The 17,837-nt window shown below is 39.6% G+C and overlaps 2 protein-coding genes across 6 annotated transcripts in view; one reads left to right on the top strand and one right to left on the bottom strand.

Annotated features, from left to right (window-relative positions):
* Positions 1 to 3,266: 3,266 nt before the first annotated feature.
* WDR89 (WD repeat domain 89) overlaps positions 3,267 to 17,837 on the bottom strand; it is a 91,950-nt gene continuing 77,379 nt past the window's right edge. For 3 of the 5 annotated variants that reach the window (XM_030558557.1, XM_030558555.1, XM_030558553.1), the window contains one exon: positions 3,267 to 5,902. In XM_030558557.1, coding sequence (XP_030414417.1) covers positions 4,702 to 5,862 — 1,161 coding nt within the window. In that variant the 5' untranslated portion in view covers positions 5,863 to 5,902 and the 3' untranslated portion in view covers positions 3,267 to 4,701. Of the gene's footprint in view, positions 5,903 to 8,254; positions 8,296 to 13,790; positions 13,870 to 17,837 lie in introns of those variants that run through there. The other 2 variants (XM_030558556.1, XM_030558554.1) reach the window with 2 other exon arrangements.
* On the top strand, positions 13,530 to 13,918 carry LOC115649711 (histone H4-like). Its single transcript, XM_030558558.1, has one exon. The coding sequence runs from the start codon at positions 13,572 to 13,574 to the stop codon at positions 13,881 to 13,883; it is 312 nt and encodes a 103-aa protein (XP_030414418.1). The 5' UTR covers positions 13,530 to 13,571; the 3' UTR covers positions 13,884 to 13,918.

Raw genomic sequence — 17,837 nt, forward strand, 5'->3', positions numbered from 1 at the left:
CACAGACAGGTGGGTAAGTGTTAACTTGAATTTTAGAGGGCTGGCTTATTATAGGCTTGCCGATGATTTGACCAGAAGATAATTAGCTTCTTATCCCAAAATCAGGCTACAGAATTAGAGAATGTAGAGAGTTCAATACTTCATACAGACCCTCAGGGTGTGCAAGGACATTCACACTGAGGACAAAGCCAAGCTTTAGAAAGATTTATTAAAATAAAGGAAAAAGTTTTCAAAGCTTCAAACCACAATCAAAAAGAAGTAATACGGTTCTATAGGGACTTCTGGTACCATCCCTTACAAAAGCTACTTAGATTAGCATATTCACACCCTTCTTTGGGGACCTGGTAGTGGGAGACAAAGGACCAGCCTCGTCTATGACGTGCCAACTGAGACCGATGGTCCAGGTTCCTCAGTCTCAAGATCAGGGTCAAGTGCTGAGTAACTCAGCTATATTGCAAAAACTGAGCTAACAGCTAAACAAAAGAGAACTTGAAGCTAAAAGAAGGTAGCTCCATATGTTGGTTTACCCTCTAATAGGGTCTTGGCACTATCCTGATTATTCATGTCAGTGCCCATCTTCCATGTCCAAATCTTATTTCCTCACCCGCATAAACCTTAGGGTACACTTACTCTATAGGCTAGTATATTCTTACATATTAATAACAGCTATACATATTAATGCCAATTATCTCATTCTTGAAACTATCACCTTTGCCTGAACCGTTACTTCCATGTTCTTGTGATGTACCTTGTGGTTACTGGTATCCCAGAATTTTAGTAAACACATTCCATTCCCCAAAATCAAAAAGGGTAACCTGTAGGCCATTTATCTATGCCAAAGGTTACATCCACTTACAATAACTTGCTCTAGCTAATCTTACAGGATACAAGCCTATAGGTTTTCTGCATTACAGCCATATATAATGAAATAATGTTTGCTGAAATTACTCAATACAAAAATATAAGCCAAAATAATATAATCGATCAAGCCAATAGAGAAAAACAAATATAATATAGCAGGCTAGCCCCGTGGGTTACAAGCGAGCATGTGAATTGGGAATAACTCCTGCAAACCACAGGCTTCATTCCATCCCTTCTTCATCCAGACTCCTTTATATAGTGATTCTGCCCAGCACAAACTGATCTGGAATGAGATCTCCCAGCTCATGGACATAGGAACAATGGAAGGAGTTCCCTTAAAAAAAAGGTTTTCAGGATTCTACTCCACCTATTTGTTCAGAAGTGCACCAGGGGGAGTCAGAGCCATCCTCAACCTGATGAAGCGGAGGAAGACGACAAAATTCCAGATGGAGATCCTAGCTTTGACGGTATCATCCCTATCCCAATGGGAATCTCCTAACTTTAGTGAATCTGGCAGAGGCATATCTCCATATTCACATATGTCCATACCACTACAAGCTTCTGAGGTTTACTTAACAGCACAGACCAATACCAGTACTGAACTCTCCAATTTCAGAGCCACCCAGAGGGAAATCACATCCTGTTCAGTCAGACAACACAAAATGAGGCTCAAGTACCATTTGTTCAAAAATCCTTATTATCTTGAAAACATTAGCAATATTTAATTTAGCTTCATCCAGTGGGGAGTTTTAACTCCAGAAAAAGCGTATTTTCTCAGTAACTGATAACTGTAAGAAAATAAAAATATTTCAGTGGAATTTTGAAAACAGAATTATTTTTTGAGATTTATATCATACAGTAGACAGACTTTTTTTTTTTTAAAAAAAAAGCAGGACTGTAGTGTGTAGCACAGAGCTAAAGTGAAATATATTCACTTCCATTGCGGCTTTTACTTGCATAATTTTGTCACTGCCACAGTTCTCTCTCAAGTGTTTATGATTACAGTGGAGTAAACCATTGCTTATACTGTCTTTTTTTGGAACCAGAAAAATAATCAAAATAAGAAGCTAGACTAATGCTAGGGCTTCTGCATAAACTAAAACAAACAATGTCAAGTGATCCAGCCTTAACATTTGACTTGCTTTAAAAGAATTCCAATTCTGATGAGGAATATTTTCTAGACTCTGAAAATATTCTCAAGTTAACTATTGTTCTTAAGCAATGCGGGGTGGGAAAATGACTCAAATATTTTACTCTGCTCTTACAGATCAGACTAGCTAATAAATAGAGCACAGGTTAGTTGCATTAACATTAACCCCATTTCAAGAACAATTTTGAAAGTATTCGTATCCCTTTTTAAAGTATAAAATTTTGACTTCTTCTGAAATTTTAATTTTTGGTATCTTGTAAGAATTACCACTAAAATTCATATTAAGGAATAGCGAAGAGTCCTGTGGCACCTTATTAACTAACAGACGTATTGGAGCATGAGCTTTTCGACGAAGTGGGTATTCACCCACAAAAGCTCATGCTCCAATACGTCTGTTAGTCTATAAGGCCACAGGACTCTGCTGCTTTTACAGATCCAGACTAACACGGCTACCCCTCTGATATTAAGGAATGTGTCAGAAGAAAGCCATTTAAATGAAGTATAAAATGTATTTCTAAAAACCAGTGGATACATTAAGAAACTGATACTAATGATAAATTAGTTTCAAAAAGTGTATGTTAGTAAGGAGCCACTGGAATGGAACAGTGACCGTTAAATGGGAAAACAGGCATTCTGGTAGGAACCTACATTTAGGCATATAGAAACCTACATTTCATTACCTGAAATGATCAGGTAAGAACTTTTCCATTTTGGCAGCAGCAACTACCACAATTCTGTTATGTCTGGACTGCTCCCCTCCATTCTGCAGTGTTCAGAGGCGGTTCAAAGCTGTGACACAGCGTGTTCTGGCTGTGCCTCCTCCTCCCGCTTGCCACCAGATGAGTCATTCCAAAGCTGTGTAAAACTCATAGAAAGATATTAACAACAAATGCCAACTCAGGCAACTGTCTGCATAGTAAGTGTCCAAATAAAAAGCTGAGCCCTTGGCTAACAAGCCATCCAGGATGGGTAAATGGTGGGGGAAACTACTAGCAGAAAGAAGCATGATATTGATGTTGAAAGTATCCTTCAAATGAACATTTAGTGCTAATAAATGCAATGTAATCACACCTTCATCATGACCAAAGGACAGATAGGAAATGAGCATAAAGCTAAATATCCCCTGAGAAGGAAACCTGATGCACGTGTATTTGGAGAGGACTCATTTCCACAGGAAATTAATCCAGGTATGTTTGTAATGTCTAGTAACCACACATTGTGGTACAGCTGAAAATAAATTACCCATGATGCACAGTGAATTAAACACCATTTTTACTTCAAACTACAGGGTATTTTCAAGTTTAGATGCAGTCTGTAAATATTGTCAAAGTATTTATGTATTAAATTTACAATCATTTTGATTTCCATGCTCTCTCTATCCTGTAAAATACCAATTCTTACATTTGTTTATGCTTCACTGAAGCATAGTCCTTATCTGTTAAATCTAGAGTAATTACTGACTGATACATTTGATATGAATGTTACTACAACCTTAGGGAGGGCAGAATATGATAAAGGCAACTTTCAGAGTCAGAGGCACAGAGGTTAAAAAGTGCCAGTGGAGCAGAATGAGACAAACAACTTAGGAGGTACAAGGTAATTTTTCCACCACCCAACAGCTGTTTGGTGAGATTTCTAAAATCTCATTGCTCTAGAGAGGTGTCCACAGAGAGTAGTAATTGTGCTGTAGAGAGCCTAGTTACTTACTGTGCATATATTGCAGGGCAGAAGCTAAAGGGGGTTAAAAAGAAACTCTCTATATGCAGGTTATTCCATAACTATATTCTGAAAGTTTTTCTGAATCTTCCTATGAGGCATGTGGGATGGCATGTCAAAAATAGGTAGTGGACTAGATGGAGCATTGGGGAGATCATGTGCATCAATTTCTATGACCCACTGAGACTGACATACCTCCTCAGTCTTTATAAGTCTTCCAGGTCAGTATTAAGATATATTGCCAGGATAGCATGGGGTAGCTTGCAATTTTCATTAGATTGGAGATATTTTTTTCTAATCAAAACACCCAAATATTGTCAATTATAAACACTTTTCATAAGCCTAAAAAAGGCTACAGGTACTTCAGATATAGTAAGTATTACTGTTTTCTAGGACAAACACACACACCTGCTATAGTGTGTTTTGTGAACTACTGTTTATATACTTGTCATTAAATAGTGAGATAATCATGCAAAACAACACCTTTTCTCTATTTCATCAATAAGTACTTCCTCTAAGAATTAGTAAGTAGAACTAAGTCTTTAATATATTTAGCAATTTCATTCATTAAATTATCTGTAAGAAAAAGATGGCTACAAATCTGAAATCTTTTAAAATATGTCCAGAACATTTCACTGTGGGCAATAATATAAAGTATATAAGTTGCAGGCTTTTATTCTAATCCAAGATCTCTGTGCCAATATTTTTTATTTGATATAATCAATTTGATATAAAAATATACAATATTTTAAGACATACTTTGTTCAATGAATACAAAGTAAATGTTTACCCTTTTAATAAGTATCAGTTGCTTTTTTTAAAAAGTTATTCACATGATAAAGTGAGGGTCATTTCTAGGTAAAATTTACATACTAAATTATATTTGCCACATAGTGCAAATAAATCATCACCTCAAATATATTGCTCAGAACAGTGAAAAACTCTACAAATTTAAGAGTCTCCTTTTCATAATTTTACTTTTTCTTGCTTTTGAGAGAGTTTCTGTGAACTCTCACTCGCTGCTGAACAGAGGAAGCAATTTTCATAGATGCCTTCTTTACAAGGGACCGTTCCACAGCTCCAGGTTTCCATAGCAACAGCTGTGCATCCTCTCCACCAGTCAACAAAGATTCATCTGTCATGTTCCAGTAGAATGAGCGAACTGTAGCAGAATGCCCTCCATGAAGGGTGCCCACAAGGCTCAGTCCATCAATGCCACAGTTTATTAGGTGAATGTTTCCCATAGCTGTTCCACCGACAACAAACAATTTGTCTGTCCTTTCATGGTACATGCCACCTATCAGATAGTTTAAGTTGCTATTTTCAGTGAAGACTACTTCTCTGACATCTGGAATCTGCAACAATGTCATTGGTTCCTCACTATCTATTTGAGTAAGATCCCACCAACAAAATCCTTCCGTATGAGTCATGCAATATACCTGTTTATAATCTTTCCCAGACCAACCAATAAAACTTACTGATGAATTTGAATTACAAGTTGCAATCAAAGCATCATCTTCATTTTCCTTGTTAATATCAAACACATTAACCAATCCATCAGTTGATCCAGACACTACTAAATTGGGTTTGTTAGGATGGAAACATATTTTAGTGATATCATCATCGTGAGTTTCTGAATAGGCTCCTAAGGGCTCTTTAGCAGTGCATGCATAGTTTGTATTACTTCTTGCATCCCAAAACACCATGAATGTGTCCTCTTCAACTTTTTCTGTCCCAGCACAAACTATAAGATCACTGCAATTAATGTCAAAGCTGATGAAAACATTTGAAGGATAACCACTGAATAATTGTATAGTTTTCTGAGTAGCTAAGCGAGTATCCCAACATTTTATTGTACCATCACTGCATGCTGAAAACAACATATTCTCACTTGTATGAGCAAATCTGACTCCATTAAGTAACCCAGGATGGCCACTATACTCCCTTAGCAAGTGTAATGTTTCTCTATTATATACTTTAATTGATTTATTGGAACATGAAACAGCAACTAAGTGGTTGCTTTCTGCTAGAATAGATTTTGAAACATCTATATCCAGTAAGTAAGTGGAGTCTTCAGTTAGTGCACAACGTTTTGCTACGCACAGATTAGCAAACTGTTCTTCAATCTTCTCCATTGTGGTTGTCAGAAAGACTGTACCCAAAGCTGGTAGGAATCTGCAATACATCAAATCCCAAATATATTATTTGAATTAAACAAGTTTCAGTTATGCAGAAATTCAAGCTCTTACAAATCTCCGAAACAGAATCTTTCACAACAGATCTCACTCATAAAAGTGTGTTTAAATTATTCTTACACCACAACTACTGGCATTTGATACATACACAAGAGGATAAAACAGAAGTAAGTATGAATACAGCAGCCTGCTCCATCAGGAAACCATTTTGGTAAAAAGTGTTTTAAGATAAGTATTTAAACTAAGCCTATAAAATCTTAATTGTTCTCTTTGTGAATCATTTGCAAGTTGTTCTAGCCAAATTTGCTTAATAATACTCCTAAGTAGGAAAGCAATGTTCTTGACAAGTGAAAAGACACTCGAGTCAACACCCTAACCTGCTGAGCTATATGTAATATTACCTGAAATGCTACTTTGCAGTATGATTGTCAGCTGGGGTCAGATTTGCCTAAGGATGGCAATATACATGCCCTGTGGGGTTAACAGAAAAGCTTAAACAGGGTAGATGCCTAACTCCCATTGGTACCTAGTTAATGGGAATTAGGCACTTAACTTGCTTCGGTGCTTTCCTAAATCCCATGAGGCTCTATCTGCATTTTTATACACCTAAATATATTTGTACATCTGACCCTTAGTGCAAAGGGTAAAATAAAGAATTGAAATACAATGAACACTACAGTACATTTTTGTTTAAAGTAATCCAAGGTAGGATAAATTAGGAGTCATGGGATGAAACTGAGCAACAGAGAACAGCTTTTAGATTGTGGAAATGTCACTGAAGATCAATGGTGAATGACCTATATCAAACCATTTTTAAAATAGATTGTACAAAGCACTTAATACACTGTGGATAAAAACCTTACATTCAGATGCAACTTTTTCTGTGACATTATTGAACTGTCCTGTAAATCTAAGATATTTCAGTAAAGTGTACAGGTCCTAAAATGTGCAGATTACACATAAAAAAATAATTTCCTAACATGAAAAAAATCCTATTCTAAAATATATGAGGTGCCCTACAGGAGATCTCTTTTTACCAAGCATATCCTGTTTTCTACACTATAAAGTAGTAAGAAATTGTGCAACTGCAGTAGAGGGTTGATGCCAATTCTGAATCAGAAAACTTAACACAGCCTTTAACTTGAGATAATGTGCCATAATGCCCCATTTCTAAGTTTCTGTCCTTTTACAGACTTTGGCCACTATAAAGGAACAAAAGTTTCTGAAATTTCCTTTGGTTACGGAAACTTAACAGAAGTCAGACCATGTGACTGGCAAAGTTTACAGGATGGACTGAGCTTTTCTTTTTAAATAGAAATCAGCAATAATTTCAATAATTATCTAATTGAAAAAACATATACCAAGTTCTATGTGCCCAATTCTCCCTCCAGTGCCCTTCATCTTGTATAGATATTTATGCCACTGTAAATTGAGTGTAAAACATTATTACAATAACTCCTACAGACTTCACTCGCAGCTTTGGAAGACCCAAAAGACAGCAACTACTTGTGTTAACTGACCATTTTGCATGGGCGGGGGATTTGTGCAGAGGAAAGGGAATGACTGTCAGGAGGGAAGTGTCTGCATGGATTACAAGGGAGAGTAAGGGAGGGCTATATTACTTGTTTTAGTTAAACCTTTTAAAAATTCCATGAAAAAAAAATTATTAGCTAACATGGGTTACCATAGAATGTTCTATAATATATCTGGAGTTTACATTGTTACGGGTTTGTCTGTAGTGCTTGGAAACAGATAGTTTGGGGGTAGGGAGGTGTTCATAATGTGTAAAATATTCATCTTATGGTGAAACAATCAGGACCAAATTCACATCAAACATCAGTTTAAGTACACACTTACACTCACAAAAGCTTAATTCCCAAATGACAAATAATCTCACAAAACTATTTGCTTCTGTAATATCCTGTGACAATAAGGTCCCCAGGTTAATATTCTACATCAAAACAACCCTACAGAATACATCTGCAAGTGCATTTTTTGCTACGAAATGCAGACATCCTGTGGAAACTCTCTTTCTCCCCAGAGAAAGTACAATATTCTGTCTGGCACAACGGTGTGCACAAGCTTAATCATCACAGTTTACTTCTTCCAAACCTTTCTGGATAGGTCTTCCAGATTAGGCAATTGTTCAGCAATGCAATTACATAAACACCAGTCAGCTCATAAGCACTGTTCAGTAGACTGTAAGTTCTTCAGAGCAGGGACTGCAACTTACTCTGGGTTTGTTAAGCTATACCTACCTAGATAGTGCTTTTTCAAAAATAATTATGTCCTTCCTTTTCCTTGACATACTAATAGGGTGAAAAATACTCACCAGATAGTTTTATAACAGTACTTCAAAGATGAGGCAATAGACTAAAAAAAAGACAAAAGACACAAACTATAGTTTTGAGAGGGAAAAAAAGTGGCTTAATTATTTAACAATGCTCAGATAAATCTGTGATCTGCTTTTTTTTAAATTAAGGAAAAAACATGAATAATTTTATTAGTATCAGAAAGTAGAAATGGATCATGGCATATTTAATCAAGATCACTGAAGAATTACAACAGAAGCTTATGTTTTAAAGGAGTATTTCCAAATTTGTGCCTGCCTGTGGACACAGGAGGGAAGGGGTCTGCAGAACCTGGGGTAATCTCTGAACTGTAATGATTGCAGAACATGTATATAGTGGGTTCCAGCCAGATTCTGTTTGTAAGAAAGAGGTAATTTTCCATGCTGACTTAAATTTCGACCTCAAAATAATCAAACCTTTTTAGACCAGAAAGGTCAAGTAAACTCAGACAGACATTCTCCTGACAAATATCAGCCATTTGGAAAGTAACCTGTGATTGTTTAATATTACTGACTTTGATAAAATATATTATTCCATGTTCAATTTCTGCAACACTCATCTTGTGTGTCAAAAATTTTACTAACACAGGGAAATGTCAAATTATAGCCTACAGTGTGCACAGTCTGCAAGTTCCTACTTCAACTTAACATATTGGGGTTCTCAAATTAACAGAATGGCCTGGGGGCTCTTCTTGTTGTTTACTCCAAATTTTACAGTTGCAGTTGCTCTGAAATACTGGGGGGAAATGTTTTCATGTTTTCCAGAGAGATGTAATTTATATGTACTGGAAGGTGAGGGGGTATGGTCTTTCAATTCTATTTTCAATGAAATGGCTGAAAGGGGTTTATGCTGCACTTGACAGCTAGCATGTCACCAAAACCTGTTATACTAATATGCAACAAAATCTCTGCTCTGGTGAAAAATACTTTAGTCTATTATGAATTCCTGATTGAACGTTACATAAACAATTCATGCTAACTTCAGGCTGTAGCTGCCAGCCCTTCCTTTTCAGAAAGGGAAGTCACTGTTGTATTTTGGTGGGAGAGTTTAAATAGGAGGAATAGGATGTGTGTTAAATTTATGAGATAAACAGGAAATAATGATCTTCCAAGCAAAACAGAAGATAACTAACTGTTGGAATGATGCCATTTACAAGACTATATAAGGCAAATGATGCTATGTACTCAAGAATATAGTCTGTGATGCAGTGTTACCACACCCTCCATCTGCCAAGCCTGCCACAACTTTGCTACTGTTTCAACAGGTTTACTAATGTTTTGATCTTAGATACAGTAAAGCACCTATGAGATTAGCAACCAGGTGCTATCCTTGGAAAAGAGGGTGCACAGTTTGTAAATGAGGTTTAAAATTAACATGAAAGGAAATTTCCAACTGTTGTAATTTGTAATTTTTTTTATAAAGTGTTTTTTATTTGAATTGTAAAAATGTGGGGATGGAAGGGACCTCAAGAAGTCATCTATTCCATTCCCCTGCACGGAGGCAGGATGAAGATATGTTAGCAACAAGAAGGTGGTCAGGGAAAGTGTGGGCCATTTACTGAATGGGGAAGGCAACCTGGTGATGGAAGACGTGGAAAAAGGTAATTTACTCAATGCTTTTTTTGCCTCTGTCTTCATGAACAAGGTCAGCTTCCAGACTGCTCCACTGGGCAGCACAGTATGGGGAGGAGGTGACCAGCCCTCTGTGGAGAAAGAAGTGGTTCAGGACTATTTAAAAAAGCTGGACAAGCACAAGTCCATGGGGCCGGATGAACTGCATCCGAGGGTGCTAAAGGAGTTAGTGGATGTGATTGTAGAGCCAATGGACGTTATTTATGAAAATGCGTGAGGATTGGGGGAGGTCCCGGATGACTGGAAAAAGGCTAATGTAGTGCCCATCTTTAAAAAAGCGAAGGAGGAGGATCTGGGGAACTACAGGTCAGTCAGCGTTACCTCAGTCCCTGGAAAAATCATGGAGCAGGTCCTCAAGGAATCAATTTTGAAGCACTTAGAGGAGAGGAAAGTGATCAGGAACAGTCAGCATGGTTCACCAAGGGCAAGTTATGCCTGACTAACCTAACTGCCTTCTATGGTGAGATAACTGGCTCTGAGGATGAGGGGAAAGCAGTGGACATGTTATTCCTTGACTTTAGCAAAGCTCTTGATATGGTCTCCCACAGTATTCTTGCCAGCAAGTTAAAGAAGTATAGTCTGGATGAAAGGACTATAAGGTGAATAGAAAGCTTGCTAAATCGTCGAGCCCAATGGGTAGTGATCAATGGCTCCATATCTAGTTGGCAGCTGGTGTCATGCGGTGTGCCCCAAGAGTCAGTCCTGGGGCCGACTTTGTTCAATATCTTCATTAATGATCTGGAGGATGGCGTGGACTGTACTCTCAGCAGGTTTGCAGACGACACTAAACTGGGAGGCGTGGTAGATACACTGGAAGGTAGGGACAGGATACAGAGGGACCTAGACAAATTAGAGGATTGGGCCAAAAGAAACCTGATAAAGTTCAACAAGGACAAGTGCAGAGTCCTGCACTTAGGACGGAAGAATCCCATTCACTGTTACAGACTAGGGACCAAATGGCTAGGCAGCAGTTCTGCAGAAAAAGACCTAGGGGTTACAGTGGACAAGAAGCTGGCTATGAGTCAATTGTGTGCCCTTGTTGCCAAGAAGGCTAATGGCATTTTGGGCTGTATAAGTAGGAGCACTGCCAGCAGATCGAGGGACATGATTGTTCCCCTCGATTTGGCATTGGTGAGGCCTCATCTAGAGTACTGTGTCAAGTTTTGGACCCCACACTACAAGAAGGATGTGGAAAAATTGGAAAGAGTCCAGCGGAGGGCAACAAAAATGATTAGGGGGCTGGGGCACATCACTTATGAGAAGAGGCTGAGGGAACTGGGATTGTTTAGTCTGCAGAAGAGAAGAATGAGGGGGGATTTGATAGCTGCTTTCAACTACCTGAAAGGGGGTTCCAAAGAGGATGGATCTAGACTGCTCTCAGCGGTACCAGATGACAGAACAAGGAGTAATGGTCTCAAGTTGCAGTGGGGTAGGTTTAGGTTAGATATTAGGAAAAACTTTTTCACTAGGAGGGTGGTGAAGCACTGGAATGGGTTACCTATGGGACTGCTGGAATCTCCTTCCTTAGAGGTTTTTAAGTTCAGGCTTGACAAAGCCCTGGCTGGGATTATTTAGTTGGGGATTGGTCCTGCTTTGAGCAGGGGGTTGGGCTAGGTCCCTTCCAACCCTGATATTCTATGATTCTAACTAATCCTAGACTAGGGGTAGGCAACCTACGGCACGTGTGCCGAAGGCGGCATGCAAGCTGATTTTCAGTGGCGCTCACACTGCCTGGGTCCTGGCCACCGGTCAGGGGGCTCTGCATTTTAATTTAATTTTAAATGAAGCTTCTTAAACATTTTTAAAACCTTACTTACTTTACATACAACAACAGTTTAGTTATATATTATAGACTTATAGAAAGAGACCTTCTAAAAACATTGAAGTGTATCACTAGCACGCGAAACCTTAAAGGTCTCCTTCCCTGCGGTTTGCTGGCTGGCTCCGGGACCGAGAGAGCAAACCGGGAAAGGAAACCAGCTTGATTACCAGAGGCTTCCTCCTTCCACGGAGGTCAAGAAAAGCGCTGGTAACTGTCTACATTGGATTACCAGCGCTGGATCACCAGCGCTGGATCCTCTACACCCGAGACAAAACGGGAGTACGGCCAGCGCTGCAAACAGGGAGTTGCAGCGCTGGTGGTGCCCTGCAGATGTGTACACCTTCAAAGTTGCAGCGCTGTAACTCCCTCACCAGCGCTGCAACTTTCTGATGTAGACAAGCCCTCTGACAGGTGTTTTTCCAACCTGTTCTTAAAAACCTCCAATGACAGGGATTCCACAACTTTCCTTGGTAACCTGTTCCAATGCTTAACTATTCTTATGGTTAGCACATTTTTCCTAATATCTAACCTACTCTCCCTTGCTGCAAACTAAGATGATTAATTCTTGCCACACCCTTGGTGGACTTGGAGAACAAATGATCACAGTCCTCTTTACAATAGGCTTTTATATATTTCAAGGCCATGATGTCCCCCCTCAACCTTCTCTTCTCTAGACTAAACATGCCCAATTCTTTCAGCCTTTCCTCACAGGTCACATTTTCTAAGCCTTTTATCATTTTTGTCCTTCTTCTCTGGACTCTCTCCAGTTTGTCGTTTGTTTACATCTTTACTGGCACCCTTATGGTTTTCAAAATATGCAGCTGGTTGACCAACACCACGAACGCACACAGCAACATACTGGGTGGATCAGTCTTATTGTTTAATCTGGTTGCTCACTCCCCAAACCTACAAGGCTCGTAAACAGAGCTCACAACCATTACAAAGAAATATGGCACAGGTGGTTTCATTTTTATTTATAATGCTGAAAGCCTCTCCAATTAAGTAAAGGGGAAAGACTAATTTATTAATTCCTGATTTACACCTTCATCATCTATCTCTAGAATTTGTATATATAAAAGCCTCATCTTGTACTGAGAACACCAAGTAGAAAAAAATATTCCCTATACATTGTCGATTTGGACCAAATTTTTCATTTCTGTGGAAGCAGGCCAATATCTTGGGGAAAACAAATGCTATATCATCACTACTTGAATTTTAACCAGTAGAGCTCCAGGAGGGACTAGCAAAACCTCATGATACAACCAATGCATTAGATCCATGTCCGTCTTGCAGGTGGAAGTTAGTAGGGAAGTACAGGGCCCAGTACTAAGAGTGATTGTAAGTGCCATTATAATAACCGGGCCAACAAATTTACCGTAATAGTAAGCTCAGTTGTAAAAATTATAACATTCTTTACTGAAAGCAAACAGGTGCATGAGAACCAGACAAAGAGACTAAATTAGTCCAAACATAATAGGAAACACTGATATAATTCAAGGACTGTGTTGAAATCATGCTTGGTTTAAAAAAAAATTAAAAAAAAATAAAAAAAGAGGGTGCAGGGGGAGAGATGTGGAATCAGAAATTAATTGACCAAAATTGGTGTGTTGGATATTAGGCCTAACTGATGGATAAAATAATGAGGGGGTGAGCTGTTCTTCCCATCACTCCCTTTTTGGATACTTGAAGAAAGACTTTGGGACACCTGGGACACCAGATCTTCTTCATGCTAATGTTAAGTGATGTCCTGATCAGACTGGGCCAGAGACAGGTACCCAGATAACATCACCACTTCTACCGGCTCCACTGAATCCAAACACACAGCTTTGTTTGTAACTAGCAAATATGTCTGGTCGTGGTAAGGGAGGCAAGGGTCTCGAGAAAGAAGGCGTTAAGCGTCATAGGAAGGTGTTCAGGGATAATATCCAGGGCATTACGAAACCCGCTATTTGCCGTTTGGCTCGTCGTGGGGGAGTGAAGCGTATTTCAGGGCTCATTTACGAGGAGACTCGCGGGGTGCTGAAAGTGTTTCTGGAGAACGTGATCCGAGATGCCGTTACTTACACCGAGCATGCGAAGCGGAAGACTGTTACTGCTATGGACGCTCTTTATGCATTGAAGCGCCAGGGTCATACTGTGTATGGATTTGGAGGCTAAGCTGTGCCACTAATTCTCTGAACCCAAACCACCACCTGAGACAAAACAAGATCAGACTTTACCATCAGCAGCAGCAGCAACAACAGCTCCAGGCCATCTCCGCTAAGTTCTTCTCTTTTCCCCAACAGGACAGTTATTACCATCTTTGACACCATCTAAGAGACTGTCAAACAACGGGGTTGGGGAGGAGGGGTTCCTTCAAAAAACTCTCTCCAGCAAACAGGAACAGGGGATGTTGTAAAAATGAAAGCCTTACTTAATATTTTACATTTCAAATGCTTTAACTGTTTTTACTTCTTTTCAGTCTCTCTTAATACAAGGGTAAAGGATTTTAAATGGTGTTTGCCATGGTGCTAAGCAGTCTGAGGTCTCTGTATACCAAACCATGAACCATATTTAGCACTGTTTAAAGTTGGACAGTGACTGGGTTATGTTAACATCTCTGGCCATCTAAATTAATACAACAGTGCTTCCCATAAAGATGGCAGCTGCCAGCTTCTCTTTAGAAAGCACGAGTATGGGCTATGTTCAGGACGCCATGTTTTGACCGTGACAATATGGCTAATCACTGCTCTGTATCTAATCTTCCCTTTGTAGGTAGGATTATTGAAAAGTTGTGTTATAACAGCCCTCACAGTATCCAGTTACGTCAGAGATCCTTGACCGTTGTGAATATGGGTATGCATAATGACTATCTGTGGTGATCAATGAGAAACAAGTGTCCATGCCAGTATTATAAAGTGAACTGTCTTTGACACAGTTGATTACAAAGTGCAAACCGTGCAGGGAGCAGACAGGGCTGTGCTTCTACAGCTTTGTTCCTCTCTCCAGGGAAATCCTAGATGTAGTCTTGGGCAATTACCCCTCTTCACCCGGTATACTCTCATGCAGGGTTCTGGATTGAATACCAGGCCATTAGAAGTAGAACAAGGAAGCACTGGTTGTCCTGCCTGCAGGATGAAACCCAGCTTTATGCTTCTCTCTCTTCCAACTCAGGCGGTGTGGATGAATGCCTTTTCCAGTGACTGGGTGAGATGGAACACCAACGTTTAGTAAAGACACAGGCAACGTTGATTAACTGAGGAGAGCAAATGGAAGATCTGACTGAAGGGATTTGGCCACCATTTGTAACTTGTATTTCCTACCTCAGAATCTGATTGAATTCCCAGTTATTGTTGAAGTGATCGAGTTACAGCAGTTTTATTTTTGGCTAACCAAGAAGTTGTGACCTTGTATTTTGGATGTGGACTTGGCCACTTATCTATGGCTTTGTCAACTCACTATCAGACTGCTACAAAGTGTTCCCTACTTGAAGTTAACTCTTACATCCATTCAGAAGCTGAAGCGAGTACAGAATTCAGCAGCCTACTTTTTAAGCAGAAGCAGCAAAGAATCCTGTGGCACCTTATAGACTAACAGACGTTTTGGAGCATGAGCTTTCGTGGGTGAATACCCACTTCCTCAGATGCATCAGGTGCCACAGGATTCTTTGCTGCTTTTACAGATCCAGACTAACACGGCTACCCCTCTGATACTTTTTAAGCAGAGTATCTCACTTTAAGTACATTTCACCAGTGCTTCATTATCTTCACAGGCTGGCTCTGGGTTTCTGGGAACACTTTAAGGTATTAATTTTGACCTATAAAGCCCTATTAAATGGCCTGGGGTCTGCTCACCTGAGAGACCCACACCCCTATGCCATACTGCAACAACTGAGATCAGCAGAGGCATCCAAGCTGCAGCTTCCTTGATTGAGAGAGAAGCAGTTTTTTGCAGGGCACTTTCTGTGAAAACATGCCAACTTTCAAGCTTTTACATCTACCAATCTGAAACAGCCTAAATCTGTGGCCCTTGGGGGTACGATGCAAAGCTTTTGGGGGCAGGGGAGAGTAGAGAGAGGATGGAATGGTCCCCTGAAGGGGAATACTGGAAGGGAGGAGGAGAGGGTGATATCTTTTTGATGTATAGGATAGCTGTTTATTTCTGATTTATGGTGGAGTTTGCTTCTGATTTTCCCTTACATTTTTAAAGACTCAAGGGAGCCAAGTGTCTGGGTTAGGTAAATCAGAATTCTAAAGAAACAAAAAATATCTGTCAATTTTGCAGGGCTAATACGTAGTGTTATCAGAACATATATTGTAATGTTCTATGGTTGGCATGATAGTTATAAACAGCATTTCCCCAGCTAAAGAAGACAGATCGATGAGTCATTTTAATCCAACAAGGTTTTCAAAAAATAACCCGGTGATTCATAAAGTAGATTCTGTCTCTTTTTAGAATGGCTCATGGGAATTGTAAGATTCTGCAGTTCTTCCCTTGTTCCCAAAAAGGAACGTCAGTGCAACAATGTATACAAATTAAATCACCTCTCTGAAATACACAGTGGAAAGTGGGAAAAATGAGCTGTTTGTCTTAGAAAGGTTTAATCAGTATGTAAGAGTAACTTATCAATAGGCGAATAGAAGCATTTATTAAAAATGAAAACCTACAGATTTGGCAGCCTGCTCACTGCAGGTCAAAAACCAAACATGGCAAGTGGTTTAAACAACTGCATGTGGAATCATGCTCAGTTCTTTCCCACTCTCAGCAATGAAAATAAATCCTCACTCACTCCCTTTCACAATTATTAGACATTAAAGAAAAAAAATGAAAATGAACAAGCAATCACTGGCCAATGTAAAGCAGTCCACACAGCCGCAACAAATGTGTGGTTTGCATTTTACAGTGCAAACACCAAGCACAGCATTGGTTTAGGAGAACACATTAGCATTTGCACAATATGCTCCATTTTTACTCACAGCATAATGCTTTCTGGAACCTCCCATATCATCAGCGCCAGTGAGGAAAACAAGGTAAATCAGCCAAGTCTACTAATCAGTAAAAGGAAGGACAAGTAGACTATTACTCAGTATATTACAATTCCTTGTACACAAAGGGGTGCCAACGTGCTTTACAAACAACTGAAGAAAGGGTTCCAGCTCCAAACTTACAAATTAAACAGATAAGATTTAGGATGGGGGTAAGATGCAACAAAAAACAAAGAACAGAGGTAAACATAAGTATGTGCTTTGAGAGTTTGTGCTATTTGTAAATACTGCAATTGATTTTGTTAATCTTACTGAGGTAAGAACTACAGAGACACAGGCTTACTGGAAATATGTTTTAAGGAGAGACTTGAGGTGAAGAGGGTAGAGGCATGGCATATCAGGCAGAGAGGGAATTTCAGGCATAAGGGGCTGTGTGGAAAGTGCAAAGATGAGACAGAGAGAACATGCAAGAGGCAATTAATTGTATGGCTTGTGCAGCAAACAGGTAATCACAATGATGAATCCAGCCCAGACATTTGTTTTTTCCTTCCAAACAAATCAGCTAGGTCTAAGTTCCAAGTGGCATGTCAATGGCAGTAAAAATGAATCTAGGGAGATTTTTTAACTGTACATGAGAGAAAATTATTACTCCTAATTGGCAGAAGGGAGAGACAGACAAATAATGTGGGAGTGGAGAAGAAAATATAAACCTTTGTCATTCAGCAAGTCCAATCCCATCTCTACTTCCTCACAACATGTGTCTTAGGAGTATGATCCGGCCCAAGAACAACAGTAAAGGCTAAGGGATAGGCAAAAGGAGCAGGGAAGTAGGCTTAGGTACCAGGGGCAGGAAAAGGAAAAATGTAAATCAGACAACCAGAAGAGCATCAAGGAGAAAGTCACAAAGGCTTAGTACAGGCAGTGGTTCTCAACCTTTTTGGATTCAGGATCCATTTGTAAATGTTTATGGCCTGTCATGATCCAGAAAATAGTCTGGAGGTAGAGGCTCTGGGGTAGTTTTGGTTGGATCTTGCCCGCTGGGGACCTTGGGTCTTGCCTGGCACTCATCCCACAGTGGCAGGTCCTGTGCTGTGGGGCTGGCTACACTTGGCTCTCTGCTCCAGGCATTGCAACCTCTAGTGGTGTA

This window comes from Gopherus evgoodei, chromosome 4, assembly GCF_007399415.2.
Source record: "Gopherus evgoodei ecotype Sinaloan lineage chromosome 4, rGopEvg1_v1.p, whole genome shotgun sequence".
Lineage (NCBI taxonomy): Eukaryota > Metazoa > Chordata > Testudines > Testudinidae > Gopherus > Gopherus evgoodei.